This window comes from Trichoplusia ni, chromosome 22 (assembly GCF_003590095.1).
Source record: "Trichoplusia ni isolate ovarian cell line Hi5 chromosome 22, tn1, whole genome shotgun sequence".
NCBI classification, from domain to species: Eukaryota; Metazoa; Arthropoda; class Insecta; order Lepidoptera; family Noctuidae; genus Trichoplusia; species Trichoplusia ni.
This window is the reverse complement of record NC_039499.1, coordinates 2,944,102-2,959,683: the sequence shown is the minus strand read 5'-3', so window position 1 is coordinate 2,959,683 and position 15,582 is coordinate 2,944,102. Positions and strand designations below refer to the sequence as shown.

At 34.4% G+C, this 15,582-nt stretch overlaps 1 protein-coding gene across 2 annotated transcripts in view; it reads left to right on the top strand.

The window, feature by feature from the left end:
* The window catches only part of LOC113504502 (cerebellar degeneration-related protein 2-like), a 91,159-nt gene that overhangs the window by 61,035 nt on the left and 14,542 nt on the right, over positions 1-15,582 (top strand). Inside the window, exon 1 of one of the 2 annotated variants that reach the window (XM_026886833.1) lies at positions 2,398-2,880. The exons of the other annotated variant lie outside the window; for it this stretch is intronic. Within the exon in view, the coding sequence (XP_026742634.1) occupies positions 2,802-2,880 (79 nt within the window). The 5' untranslated portion in view covers positions 2,398-2,801. Of the gene's footprint in view, positions 1-2,397; positions 2,881-15,582 lie in introns of those variants that run through there. 2 annotated transcript variants of the gene reach the window in all.

The window sequence follows — 15,582 nt, the reverse complement described above, 5'->3', positions numbered from 1 at the left end:
TCTATGCATTTTGCCGCTGAAAAAATATATGTGTTAAGTTCAATCAAGGAATGGATCAGGATAGCTTGCGTAGCACAGCTGTTCTGCCGAGCCATTTATAAGGAGGTTTACAACAAAGTGATAACTAACCTCTACTAGCTGAATAGGTACCGCTATATCAAGATATACTCAGTATAAATACTCTATTAACAAAACACTATCAAGTAATTAACAAACAACACAGTCATATTGAACTGGTACTTATACATAAAGCTACTCAATATAAATTATATCAAATCACAATATAAAGAATCTTCATGTGGTCAATCGTTTTCAATCAATCGCGTCGTTGGTCACTGGACCTCGGTAGTTGATAGGAGTGCATCGATCGCTCGTTGGACAAAGAATACATATAAATTGGATCGGCTTTTTATAGAATTTTTCGAAATTGCCGATCGATTTTCAATTGTTAGTTGATTGTCGCCTCTCAAAGGGAACGATCACAATACCTTTGTTAATAAATTGGGAGTGCACTTTGATACAAGTATTTGAGCTCTCTGCTAAATGTTTGGTATTAAATAATGTTTTAGGAATTAAGTTCTTGAAAGACTACGAAGTAATGTATCGAAACGCCAAGAGATTTGAAAGACCGATAGAGTTTTGCCGATACACATAAATTATACTGTTTTGAAGCAAAATAAATTAATAGATAATTTATTCTGCTTCAAAACAGTTTTTTTTTATTTAGGATATCAACATTTTTACCATGTATTTAGTACTCTGCAAAAACTTTATTGCAATATTACGTAATTAACCGTAACTTGTATTCCATCAAACATAAAGCTTGAAAATGAATAATTTATACCATCCACATGGCTAAGCTTTTGTAGTAAAATGTTGGCAATCCGCCCAAACACTGCAAAAGACATCATTCATCATATTGAATAGGAGGCTGCGGTTTTATGATGTCTGACGAGCTGGAGGCGCCATAGGATGTAGAACTAAAATGACAGAATATACGCAGTCATGAATAAGTTATACAAAAATAAAGACAGAATTGTTTTACTTAGTGTAAGAAAAATAGGTTGATGTAACATTTTATTTAGCATATTTTTATTTATATCTGTATTTCTGTAAAGGAAGTTCTATAGAAACACTATCAAAGTGCACGCTGTTATAAGGTAGCGATGATAGTCTATTCTATATATTTAAATGAGAACTAGGCGCAGTGCGCATGCTTAGAAACTTAAGTATCACTTATTATAAGGCCTTACATCATTGTCAACATCACGCTGACTTGTCAACCGGATAGAACGATGAACTTTGACCAAACCCAAAAATGATGTCATTTCTAACGTTTCCATTGAGAATTATTGTTTTTTTAATCGTTCAACCTGTTTGCAATGTCATTAGTCATGTGTCAAGTGCCTCCTTGGAATTAATGGCTAACCTTACGATTCCTTAGCCTTTTGAATTTAAGATTTTGCCGTACTTATTAAATTCTTGCCGGCGCTAAATAATATGTTTAAACATTGTCAAGTCTGCATCGGTTTTGAGGCAAAAAGTAAAAAAATATTTTAATCATGTGAAATTCACATATTTAACATCACTGTTAAACTTATTCGGCTATTTGATAAGTATTCTGGAGCGCCTGACTATAAAGAATATCTCAAAATAATTTCAGCGCCTTAGCATTTTGCGATAGCAATGTAGTCGATCGCTACGTTGATATATTATTTTGTTACGGCGCTTTATTTTTGCCATCAAGTAGTATCATCACAATATCTGATTTGTTTGTGTTAATTCTCAAAATTGATGTGAAGGCTATTTATATAAAGGTCTGTCCTTTTTTAATAAAAAAAATATTTAATCCTCTACATACGATATCCATAATTCATACTACTGAACATATAAAATCTTGTTTTGACCTGGTTTTGTATTGAAATAAGGTCATTTACAGGTCGTTTATAAACAGTGTGGTGTCGACACTACTGGCCCGTATTGAACGCTTGTATTCTACATACACGCTTGTAGCTACATCGGTCACTAGGGTAGATGTCGTAAGTATTAACTGACTGCATCAGTCATTTAGCACCAACCGTTTAATAAACAGGTTAGGTGATATTATGATGGCGAAATAGATAACTGCCACAGATATACCGCTGTTCATAATTATTCCAGTGGTAGCTACATAATTAATTCGTATGTATCGTTTAGATGAAGTCAGTTAATACGCAGTTCTATTAATATCTGTTTGATTGAAAATAGCTTAATAGCAAAATAGCTTAGAGAATAAGTTGAAGGCCTTGAATGAGTTCGCATCGAAGCTGCAAGTAAATTGTTTAATTAAATTCTATTCGAGAGGGAGCGCTGCGCGCCGGTCAGTCGCGGGCATGGCGTCCCGCCGCCGCGCCGCCGCCATAGCTTGTCGATACCGTCACGATATCTCCCGGCGCACGCATGCGCCCTGCCGCCACCCCGCGCCACGCATGTGCGGCCCTACACCAGACAACGGGGCAGCCGACTTGCGACACACGACTCCTCTTTACGCGACAGTGTCGCATAATTGATTGTCCATTCGATACTGACATTGAACGGCCGATGTGCGGCGGTCGACCGGTCGTTTACTACCAGTTATTTGCTTACGGCTATCGAGATAAGGCGCTTCCGCGCGACTCCACGCGTCGCCACATCCTCGCGATCAGCTGGTGAACTCTCCTCCGCGGTAACTTAGGCAACATGGCTTCGTTCTGTGATAAATACTGTGTTTCTTGCGTTCGCGTGATGTAAATAGTGTCGTGTGTGTTAGTGCGTGAATCATCATGGAAGTGGTGAAGGAGAAGGTGGCGGTGGAGGAGTTCGACGAGGATGACGTCGCGTCCCGCCGCTGCATGCTGGACGGTGAGTTCAATCGATACGCGCCGCGTGTATGACACATGCGTCATGAAAATTGCATCCTTTATGAAGGAAAAATTGCTTGCAAGGACAAAGATCGTGTCGCAATGACGCGACAAAGCTGTTCATAGAGGAAATATTTATTGATTTTCCTCGCGGATACCAAAGGCATTGAGGAGATGTTTACCGAAAACTGTTACTAGCAAATCAAATCGAATTAGTTACGTAGAAAGAAAATTATTTGTAGATACGTAAGAGACGGACACGGATTTACTTAATCTTCGAAGGTTGATAAGGATTAAGAACAAAAGATATCCCGCGAGAAGTCCCTGTGGGTACTTATCAGTCAGTCTTAATAAAAGCAAATAAATTAGGCTAGTAACACCGATAACGCGGATAACATGTGTATAAATGTAATGTGTGTCATAACACAGTTCATAGTTAGTCGAGGTCAGATTACAGTCAATCAACGGAATATAAGATAGAATAACCCGAGGAAAAATAAAATTAAAATTAAAAAATAACGGCCGTAATTGAAGATGGAATAGCAAATGTACGAGATTTTAAATCCGGAATATTTGTCTGACAGTCGCCCTTTAGAAAGTATTAAAAACAAAAGTAAGAGCGCGGTGACCACACTACCATTCGCAATGTCTATTGTACAATAAATTCCAGTGCGTTGGCCTCGTTTTCTGTCAAAACTCGTGTGTGACTCACTCATTAGGAAGCTAACGAAATGACATTGAAAACTGGAGTCGTCGGTACAGGACGCCATGTGCCCCGTTTTGGCAAACTTTTGCATTGTCGAGCGCACGAAGAGGGCGTTAACCGTTTCCCCTCTCTTATAAAACTATATAGGGTTTTAAAAATCGATATCACAATATTATATCCGTAAACCCCTTTTATAAAGATAAATTGTCTTTTTTTATTGTTCAAAGTCCCAATTCACTTTGTTTTTTTTTTTGCATCTGCAGTCTTCAGCTGCGACTTATTAAGCCAGTACTTTTAAGTTAAAATGTTGTTCAAACATTATCATGTATTATGATTCATTTAAATGTTATTATTCTAGTTATAATACAAGTCAAACGATGTAAAACCGAACCTGCATATTAAATAATGGATATTACGTTAACATTCCCAAAGTTTCATGTTTCTTGCGGTTTATGTTGCTGTTATGTACGTGTTTAGCAAAATGTAATAGTATTTGAGGCTTATTTGATACAGAAACGTTGCTATTTTATAACACTTATAATAAAAATGGGACCTTCGCAATGTATCGATTATCATTTAAGTCAATGCATCGAGCATAGCTAGCATAGCTATAAACAAGCTATTTAATATTTATTTTCAACGTAAGAATTAAATTCAAAATTGGAACACGTTGCTTCTTTTTCTTTATTTTTGCATGCAACCTTTTTAAATTAACATTTATTAATTTATTTTTTCATAAGAACTACAAAATCAACGCTTATCAGTGAACTTTCTATGCGAACAACTTTCTATGTCAGTTTCGTCTTGTTCACATGTTACCATTCGCAAAACAACATTTGATTTATTCGTTTCGAAACTATGTTATTATTTAGCGGCCACAAAACAATTACAACCAATTTAAAAGTAAACTTCCGACGACCCTTGTTATTTCAAGAATGCCATTAGAATGAAGATTATTTTATATTTTAGAACATTATTATAAACTCACTGGCTTCTTTCTGGTATTGTTTTCGAGGCATAATATTTTTATTTCTTTAGCTCTTCGCAAAATTTTCTATACAATCACAGTGCAGTCAGAACAATAGGTACCGAAAAGAAGTTTCCACTGAGCAATTTAAAAATAAATTGCCAATTGTTTCTTTTGTAGTTTTTAAAAATAGAATGAACATCCTTAAATTGTATTCTCGACTGCAAGTTTTTAAGAATCGAAGGCATGATTATAGATTTTAATGTAAATACAGTTAACCACGCAAGTGTGTTTTTTGCATTGAAAAACATCGTCCTTATTGCTTGTGTATAAGGCAGTTTTTCGTGATTCTGTTTTAATAATTTGCAGGTAGACTGTACTGTAGATTTCCGTTTCAATGTTCTGTGGACTGCCCTTGAACCGCGCACCTCAGTGCTGATGCCTCGACCGGTTTCAAGAATAATTTTGCCGCAGTACGAGTTAAATTTAAAAAAGATATCACTCAGGAAGTGAATTTAATTTTTTATTGCTTTAATGATGGACTGTAAAGCAGTACCTTCAGTTGTTTATCTGGTTTTATTTTGAATTAAGAGGATCGGTAAAAAATTACTTTAAATTATTATTTATTCTGGGTAACTCATAATCTGCATTACCGAAGCTAAGACCGAACATTATTTATTCATACAATATTTACAACGTGAAAACGGATGTGTTATTAATATTTTAGCATAAATTAACATAGTTTATAACAGTAATTAATCCCAGTAGCGTGAGTTTATCCAGTGAACAATAAAGATTACTCACGATATGGTTTCCGAGTCTAGAATATTAGCGTAACTTATAATAGGCCGGGTTTAGACGTTACGAATCATAAAATTTTAGTGCGAACTAGTGGCAAGGTATAAGGTATAGACCACACCCAGAGTTTATTAAGCAAATCGTTGTATAGTTCGTCCAGTGTTACTTGGCACGTCGGTACGTCAGAGCTACGAAATATCGCTCTCTCTCTGTTTCACACAAGTACCTTATATATTTTGATCTCACTAACAATTTTTTATCATTTTCCGATGCGCCAAGTAACATCGTACTGTATGTAAGCTTAGGTACTTAAGCATGGTAAATTCATGTAAACCTTATATAATACATAATTTAAACATGGTTAAAATACACACAAATAGTTGCGAATGTTGCGATACAAGCTTATTGCAGCTGTCTGTCTATTTAAAGAAACTTTTATTTTATCATAATCTCGTATAAAGATCATATTTTCAAAGCTAAGTTTACAATATAAGCCTAGCACAGTATATCATTCAGTGTGTCCTAAGCTTTACTTTATCTTAGCGCCGTCGCGTCGTCCAGCCAATCACGACGCGAGAAGCTACCGGTGTCGGCGCCGGCGCAGAACTCATTACCAAGTACAACACAATCACCATTGTCACTGGAATCATCTTACAGATTCTTATTAACAGAAGTGTTTGTAGCAATAAACGTTTACAAGGAAATCGTCATTGGATAATTATTGTCTGACAATCGCACGTCTTAGAACTCTTAACTTTATTTTCTAAACAACTTAAGGTTGATTTTTCGAAATCAGAGGCTGAGTGTGTTTTCTATTTTATTAGCTTACATCTAGATTCTAATAGTGTGTGTAGCTCAAAAAACGGTCAAAGAGCGTTCCTAATTTTATCTTGTTTAGTCTAAAAATTACAAAAAATTGACTCTACAAATTACTAAAATAAAAACGATAACTGTTTATCTATTCTCTAACAGGTATATTTATCAAACATTCAAACCATAATCTAAAAATAGAAAATAAATTCTGCTTTAAATAATGTAGATTTAAATAAAGTTGCAAGTGCGTGCAGGTAATCTCAAAGCTATCGGTGTAGAGCAAACCTGCGCCGGCGCAGATACACTTACGAGTACAATAACCTCTATCTGTGGTGGGCATATCGTTTACAGATCATTACGAAATCAATATCCACTAGGTTTCAATACTTTAGTTAGAACCTCCTTGTCTGTAGTAAGTGAATCAGGCTTATGTAACGCATTTAAAGACTCGGTTATATTGTATCTAGGTATATATTTAATACAGTATTTGTGCGAGTAGACTTTCTGACTTATAGAAAGATAATCGTTATGAAAATTATTGCCAAGTTTAAAGAATCTTCAAGAAGAATTTCAGCTGAATCTCTATCTTGCTTTACCCATACTTAGTCAACAGCTGATAAAAAAATATCTAGAAGGATTTTTCTTCGAAAATCTCTTTCTCAATCTCTTACGCCGAATTCTTTAATCTACTGTTTTCGTGAAAATATGTAAATTATAGAAATGGTGTTCAAAGTCTAGCCCATATAATATCGTAAACTTCATATATCGTCATATTCACACTTTCCTAGAAGATTACACTTCAATTGTTTAAGTAGGTAAATGTATACAGTACCGGTCCAATGTTCATTACACAATAACCCTTATTACGTGTAGCCTCTTATTAAAACCAACCTTATTGTATCTACATAAAGGTTACCAGGTTAACAATACCATGGGACCTACAGACAACTCTTAAATTAATACTATTGCCAATGTGTAAGAGGGACGTTGCTCTACATTTTATATAGCGTCGTCTCTTTTCCACAGCTGCTAGTTCTTTCGAACGAGGCGATAGACAATGAGCATTACTGATGGATGGTCTTATAGATAATTGAATTACGTTGATGATCATTTGATTGTCTACACTCATACATGGCTATACTCATAGCAACAGCTGTATTAAGTTTTCTCTGTACATAGTGTTGTGCAAGACATAATATCGATAGTTTCGTATTAGAGTTTTAAAATGCCTAAAGATAATAATCGTGGCCAATTGGCTATCGTGCAGATCGATCGACCTTCAAGGTTTTGTTCTTGACTCTTGGGTAGCTGCCAGCTCTTTGTAAATACCCTTCAAGACTAGATAGGCTTGGATCTGTAGGTCATTAGTGTTTCAAGTAAAAAATAGACTTGAAAACTGCTTAGTGACCTTCCACCCATCTTTACATGTTAGAGGTCATTCTGTGTATTTTATGTTTCGTCCGCAAAAACAATGGTTTGAAGACAAGAAAGTTAGCTATCATAAATAAATATTAAAAAAGTTAAGTGAGAAGATAAAAGCAATGATATTTAAGGACTTTGAGACTTACTTTGTATAGAGACACTAGCAAAGAAAATGCTCATTCAAATCAAAGTAAATTGGTATCTAGAAATATAAATATTTTCATGAACACTGATACCAGAGTGAAAATAATAACGAAATAAAATATTTCAACATTGATACAGTAATTTTACAATTTATATTCTAACCCACACAATGTTACAGCTATGAATAAATCTTATCTCAAGTTATGTATTAAGTCAAAACATTGATAAGACTTACAAATGTACCTTTTATCTTATTACGTCAAAGGTCATTATTTCAAATTAATTCCAACTGACAGTAATTATTTGACGTTTGTCAAACGATAATTGTAGAGACAACCGGTTAGTCTAAGGACACTATGTAAATACATAGATCCTATTCAGTATTCATAATTCTTAGTACCAGTTTCTGTATCAGTAGAAATAGAATTCAAGGTATTCATTAAAATAACGTCGACTTGATTCTGGAATGTAGAGAATGTTATCATTATTTAGCTTTTTGTAGAAACTACAATTTAAAAGCAAGTATTTGTGAAACTGTCGCACAAACATTTTGGTGGTGATTTGGAATAATGGCTGTTTTTTTTGTGTGTGTCGCGTGGCACAAGGACATCTAGACTCAGGACAAAAGTTCGTGGATCACACAAACGCTCTCCTGTCCACAACCACTAGGCCTGTGTCAAAATTATTAAATACAATTGATTATAAGATATGTTTGAAATTAAATACTAAACTTTAACCAACACATTTACAAACGACACTTTAGTTAAGAGTCACCTTTAAGTGACATGCAGTCTTTGTCACTGTCATTTAGTAAGTAGAGACAAATGGACTTCGAATTTCGTTCGTGAAAACGTATGTAAGTATGTGAACGTATGTGAGTTTAATCAACTATTAACCTCAAAAGCAAAGGTTCAACGCTCTGGTCTGTACCGACCTTTTACCTCTCACAAAGAAAAGGTTAAAAATCGAATCCTTTAAAGGCGTTGCTATATTAAGGGGTTGACTTCCTGCTCACGTGACTCACCGATCAAAAATCAATTGACGAAGTAGTACGGAAGAGTATTTTGTAAGGGCGCTTTCCTTTGTATAGGTCAATTTATTTTGGAGAGACTTATTGTCTTAACCATACGAGCCATTTTGGTATAGCAAGCTTTTTTCTTTTTAATATCTTAGTGTATGTAATACGTTAGATAAGCCAGAGATAGCTTGGATATGTATTACAATTTCACACATGATTTATTTGCTATAGTCTAACTCTACATAATATTCAGACTAGACATTACTCGTATCTGTTATATAATTCAAATAAATTGCTTCCTTTACTTGTATCAATAACAGTTAATGTATCAAGTTTTGACACAGCTATAAATACAGTGGCGCCAAATAGACATGTTGGCACTCCATTTATCTTAGCTCTGGCTCCTAAGTAAACTGTTAGTAGTCGATTTAAGGAAATAATAACTGATATAAATGGGCCTCATAAAGATCAAGTTTAGTAATGGGTTTTCCATACAATACGCAAGAATATCGTAGTAATATTATAAAAGCTAAAGTACGTCAGTGTATTTGTATGTTTGTTACCTCTTCTCGCTCAAACGGCTATACCTATTTCGGAGAAATTTGGTCTGGGGATAGCTTATACATTGGATTAAGACAGACTAATTTAAAGAGGTAAAATCCTTATAGCTGTAAGCGACATTTAAGCAAGCGAAACCGCGTAATATGTAGTAACACTTTGTATTACAATAATGTATTAAATCTAAAAGGACCTGCTCTTTAGAAGTCAGTTTAAAATTAAACTCCCACATAGCGATATGATACAGATACTATAATGTAGTGTGACTGTCATCGCTCGATGCGTTTAATGAACGTTAATTCCAATTCACACGCCACGTGGCCTACTTGTGCTAACAAGGATGCTAGGGATAGGGCCGCCATATTATTTCATAATCAGAACGTTGAAAAATGTCTCCAGCCAGATTGGAAAAGATGTGAAGTTGAACATGTCTTCTAAATTTGAACTTGTAGATAAAAAATTCGAACATGTAGAAAAAAAGTTTATTAAATACAATTGTTTTGGTAATACTGGCCATTATAATTAAAAATATATTTCGTGTATTTTTTTTTATTACTAGGTATTGTAGATAGTTGAAGTACATTTGAAGTGACAGAAAAAGTAAAAAAAATACTTCACGAGTAATAAAAATTAACGTGATAATGCGTGTTTAGGAGTTCTAGCCCAAAAGGAAATTATGTATATTTATGTAAATATCTAAACAATAACATTATTATTTATCGTATTATCTATTATCTCAAAATGGATAACGTGTTCAAATAAAAGTAAACCCGTTCTTTCTAATGGAATTATAATGTTGTTTACAAACGCTTAGTGGGAGGCATGTGTGTTGTGTTAAATCTTGTTAGTAAGTACGTATAGGTACAATCAGTGACGGTAGTCTATGTGCAAAGTATTAAATGTTGCGACTATAATTCATTCTGATATCAGAAATTTACCGACTTAAAAACTGGTCTACTAATTTTTCTTAATGACCCTAAAAAAAATTGTATTTTATCTGAAAATTAAAAGTCAAATTTCTTTAACAATGTCAATGTACGGTGACGATTCAAGTCCCTTCATCTTACCTTTAATTCGCGTTACAAGAACAAGAATTAATTATTTAAAAAAGGGGTAGTTATTTTCTAATGTATACTTTAATATACACCGACTTTAAAAAAATAGTCAAAATCCAAAATCTTTTCGTTTGTAAGTCAGATTTTCATTAACTTCTCAGACAATTCTTTCTTCAATCTTCAGTCATTAGGTACTATCACTGATTGTACCTATCTATTTACAGATATGAGTTCATATAATGACAGAGATACACTTAAGAACTAGTAACTGCATATTCAAATATATGGCGTTAGAGGGTGACTCGTGAATACTAATGTAGAATGAATGTGTAATTCTCAAGGACAATGCGTTGTTAAAGATTAAGTGTACAGACGTCATATTGCACATAGATTTCCATTCTAAATAGTTTTATCTTCTGGAATGTTATCTACTTAGTGTAAATATTTCTTTTATTTCAGGCGAAAGTGTGTTAGGAATGTGATGAATGAGAATTTAGTTTAATTTTTTGGTATAAAAAAATAGATTGAACATGACTTTAGGGGTTTCCTTAGCGGCTACCCTTATAGAATAAAATCGTCGCCATCGTCGTCATCTCATGCACGAAGGGCCCTAGTTTCGCAATGCCTCCGTATTGATTTCCGATGCCCCGAACGACACACCCAAAACTTATTTAACGCTCAAAGTTATCGTACTAAAAACATTCGAAAGTAACATTGTTAACCTACTTAGGTTTAAAATCAAAGCCAAAATGTAACTTGAGAATCTTTACCCTTTTCATTTATTCTTATATAAGTGAACGAAGTATATACAACTCATGCAAGTACATTTAACAACTCTCAATTGCCTTCAATTAATCGTCATTAAAATACAAATACATGTTCATAGGTTTAATGACTTTATATGTCGGTTATAATCCGTAATTGCTGCATGTATCATTCAGAATCTCCTTGGATAAACCTCAAGAAATCGTAATACGATCCGAATAGATCCGAAGTTACCCGAACTTTTCCGAAAATGTAAGTAAACAAAACACGATGTAAACACGCGATATTGAATGAAAAGTTTTCTCATTAACTTAGTTGATAGAATGAATAGTGACTTCAACACTGTGATCTAGTCCAGCCTAAGTGACGACATAGTATCACATGGCTACGAGTAAACAAACAATTATTTAGCCAAACTAACTGTTACTTCACACGCAAGAGATGTAGACGAAATACCGTCCAGTTTCGATTTGTTCACCGACAGTAATATATGTAATAATGTCGTCGATAAGCCGACATTTGCAAGATTATAGGATAAGTATTACACGGCTCAATGCGTTCTTTGTTCTACTTATTCAAATATCCCATTTGAATAATTTCGCTATTTCATAGCACTGTTTTTGTATGAGGCGAAGAAAGATAACGTTACTTTTGGACGTCGTTAATGTACATATTTTTTCGTTTAGTATAAAATATTGTTATTGCGTTTTATGGTAAAGAGACAGTATGTGAAATAAATACGCTATTTAAGGTCTTTCTTTGTTCTTTCATTCAGTAAGACCCAAGAATTTATGTCACGAGAGAAAAATAAGATCCTTTACATTAACATTGTAATATTCGCTATTGCTATAAATTTTGTTGCAAAAATGCCATGCTCCTAATATGATTAATCACATTATTACTCATGCATTTACCACCAACACAATAAATAATTTTCAACCGGACCATACAAAAAAATATGAGAAAAAGTCTTAGTAACATTTATCAGCTAAACCCAAACCCCTGTTTACATAATAAACAATATTTACATTATTATCAAACACCATATCGTACATCGGTTACAGCCTCATAACTGTAGACAATAAAACCATGAGTCACCACAACGCCGTTTCGTGAGCGTTGTCGCGACCAACTCTTAACATTTCGTCATGTGTTACGTACACTCAATTGCGCATACTTGCATACCGTAAATTTCCAACGATCTATCACTTTGAATATGCGACTCGACTTTTATAACTTAGTGTTCAAGTGTTAATATCACAAGTTGCTTTACATTGCCGGCGATGGTACAAAAGTTTTGATAACAGAGCGGCGTGACTCCGTAATGTATTACACCTGGCACAAAACTTCGTTTCAACAAGCCTTTAGTGTTAAGCCGACGTTAGCAAATATATTCAGGGTCGCGGACTTTTCCATGCATATTCATTTGTTTTTATTCTTACCCTTGCCAACAATGCACGCATGACAAAGTTTTAGTTTCGCGAGATGCAGACATACGTAGTGGTGAATTACGTTAACATGGTCTGAGTAGGAAAAACAAGTGTTGTATCCCAGATTTGTTATCCTAATTTGCTATGTTATGTGTATCAGTGAAGCCCAAAGTATGCCATGCCATACTGTTAATTGAGATCACATGTGGCCCATATAAAAAAGGAGCAGATGTGGATACAAGGCCAAGTCCATTATTGTACATTTCTGCTAGATGACTAAGATGATATTACAAAGATAAGACTGTACAATCTGACCTTAATCAAACTGGTCAAGAGATAGGGTCAAAGACCGCAGACCCAATTACGAATGGTTACAAATGGCTGGAGGCTAAGGAAAACCAATCAAAACCTCAAAAGCTAAACCTATTTCCCATTCAAGTATAAAAATAATTCGCAAAGCGTTCGCAAGCGAAGTTATAGAACAATCTACTTTCTAAAACAAATTGATTCGACTTTCAAGAGATTGCGGCATGCGCTGGCGCACGGCTATGAGAACGATGAGCTGACATTTGTGGCCGGCAGCCATGCCCTTCCTGTTACTTCTGTCTGGAGCACTTTCTCCTTATACATAAATGTTATTGAAATGTCTTCTGTAAATGCTAAACCTTTAAGGCTTTTACAAGTTTACCTACGTATATACCTAGGTATATTATGTTAGTGTGTGGATGTTGAAGCACATCTTGGAGGTGGCCTTTGTCCAGCAGTTGATCTCGATAAGCTAAATTGATTGATTGATGTTACCGTATAGTAAGTACTATTCATTGTCTAATAATAGAAAATCATATGTTTTAACGGGATTGAGAAACTCCAATGTTAATAAGACGGACGAAAATATAACTGTACCAAAACTTTTACTGACTTTTACTAATGTCCACAAGTTTAAAAGGTCGAAAAGCACAGACTTATGAAGTTTCTGGATATTTAAAAAACAAGTTAGCATTTTGCCAAAATAAATCTTTTCCAAATGATTAGCAAAGCAACCAGCTTCCTATTTTTCCACTTCCCAAATATAATCTTTGACAGTGTCAATATACTTCTTCCGTATACAGTATGACGTCATTAATTATGTATTTATATTACTGTTAGTTGCTTTTTTAAGGTCAATCAGACCCTGAAATAATATCAGCAATCAACTTTGAATAGATCTTAACTTGTGTTTGTTTACACAGTAAAGTCTCAGTTAATTTAATGCTAGAAAGTATTTATTTATTTTTCATTATTTTAGGACAAAACTTGCCTAAATAAAAAATAAAAACAATTCACAAAATCGCATTCTAATATTATTGTATTTAAACGATATTCTGTTGTAGTAAATACTTGATTTACTTAATGGATATAAGGCCTTTTTGTGGTCAGGTGTCGGGAAACCAAAGAAAAATAATCCCTTTATATTTAAGTAATAATAATACTGTGTAACACTTCTTATCCAATTAGTATTACATTGATTTTGTAAACAATACTGTCACATATTCATTACAGTTTGAAAAGAAGACTAATTCTTTTAAATAAATTCTGTAGCTTAGAGGCATACAACATTATGTGACATTAAAGATAAATGGAGTTACTATTATTTACCTCTGAGGTACAGAATCCACTTAGTAAGACAATCGTAAATAGTCAATAAGGTGGTAAAATCACATGGTATTGGGCTGCGAAATTCCGTTAATGTTAGTACAAAAGGACTGTCCTTTTTTGTTCAAATTCAAAATTGATTCATCTAACAAATGTAATTTACAGAAGAAGAAAAGGGTGATTTGGACTCGTAGCAGTGAGGGTTGCGTACAGATATACTGAAGAAATACAAGCAATTTGACGACCTCCGTGGTCGAGTGGCGCACGCACCGATTTCAAGGTGTCGCTAGCTCTGAGGTCCCGGGTTCGATCCCCGGTCGGGTCAATGCAAAAATGCACATTTTCTACATTTTCTCGGGTCTGGGTGTTTGTGGTACCTTCGTTGTATCTGAATTCCATAACACAAGTGCTTTAGCAACTTACTTTGGGTTCAGAACAATGTATGTGATGTTGTCCGCATTTATTATTTATTATAATTATGACTGTACCAACTATTGCACGAGGTTGATTTTGATTGTTATAGATGAAGCAGAAAAATATTATCTGTGGAATTTTCAACCATCTACCTATACCTAATGGTTCATGTGATACAGCCTGGTCACCGACTGATAGACGAACAGACGGAGTAGCATTTACAATGGGGTTCCATGTTACTCTTTTTGATAGACTCTAAAATTCATTATAATATATATTGAATTTCCAAATTCTATTAAAATAAAACTACAATGCACAAGATTACCATCAAAATAATTGTTGAAGCTTTATTTACTACCTCAAAATAATATCACCTATGGCTAAATTTCTATAACCCTGACAACATACACTCAGACATTATATTATATCATGCAACCAGTTAGCGAAGCCGACTGCGTTTAATAGCTGTTTTATTGCCGATTTTGTTAATACTGGATATTAAATTGTTACAAAATGCCGGCTTTTTGTAATGTATGTCCCTAGGCCACGGTCATTTTGAAAGACCGGCTCTCTATCAAATGCTTTTCTAGTTTTCAAGCACCTTTTTAAATTGTAAGCATATGCGAATTCAAGAGCATTGGGTACCGCAATTTACTACCATTTAAATAATGTGAATGAATTAAAAACTCTAACCAGAAAGGTATAATATGCGTTTAGGTTGTATTCTATTTAAACAGTGTGTCAACTTGGCACATCGGAAAAGAGCTACAACCTATCGTCATCTCTGTCTCACACAACGTGCATAAATGCTTTGATCTCGCTCCAAAAATCATTTACCTCTTTTCCGAAGTACAAGTTACGTCAACCTGTTAAATGTCTAAGTAAACGTAAAAGTCGGATTTATTTCAATACACATGTTTTAAAAAAATATATTTTTTGTCACTACTACGAAACGGATTGTACCTACTAATTTCGAAACAC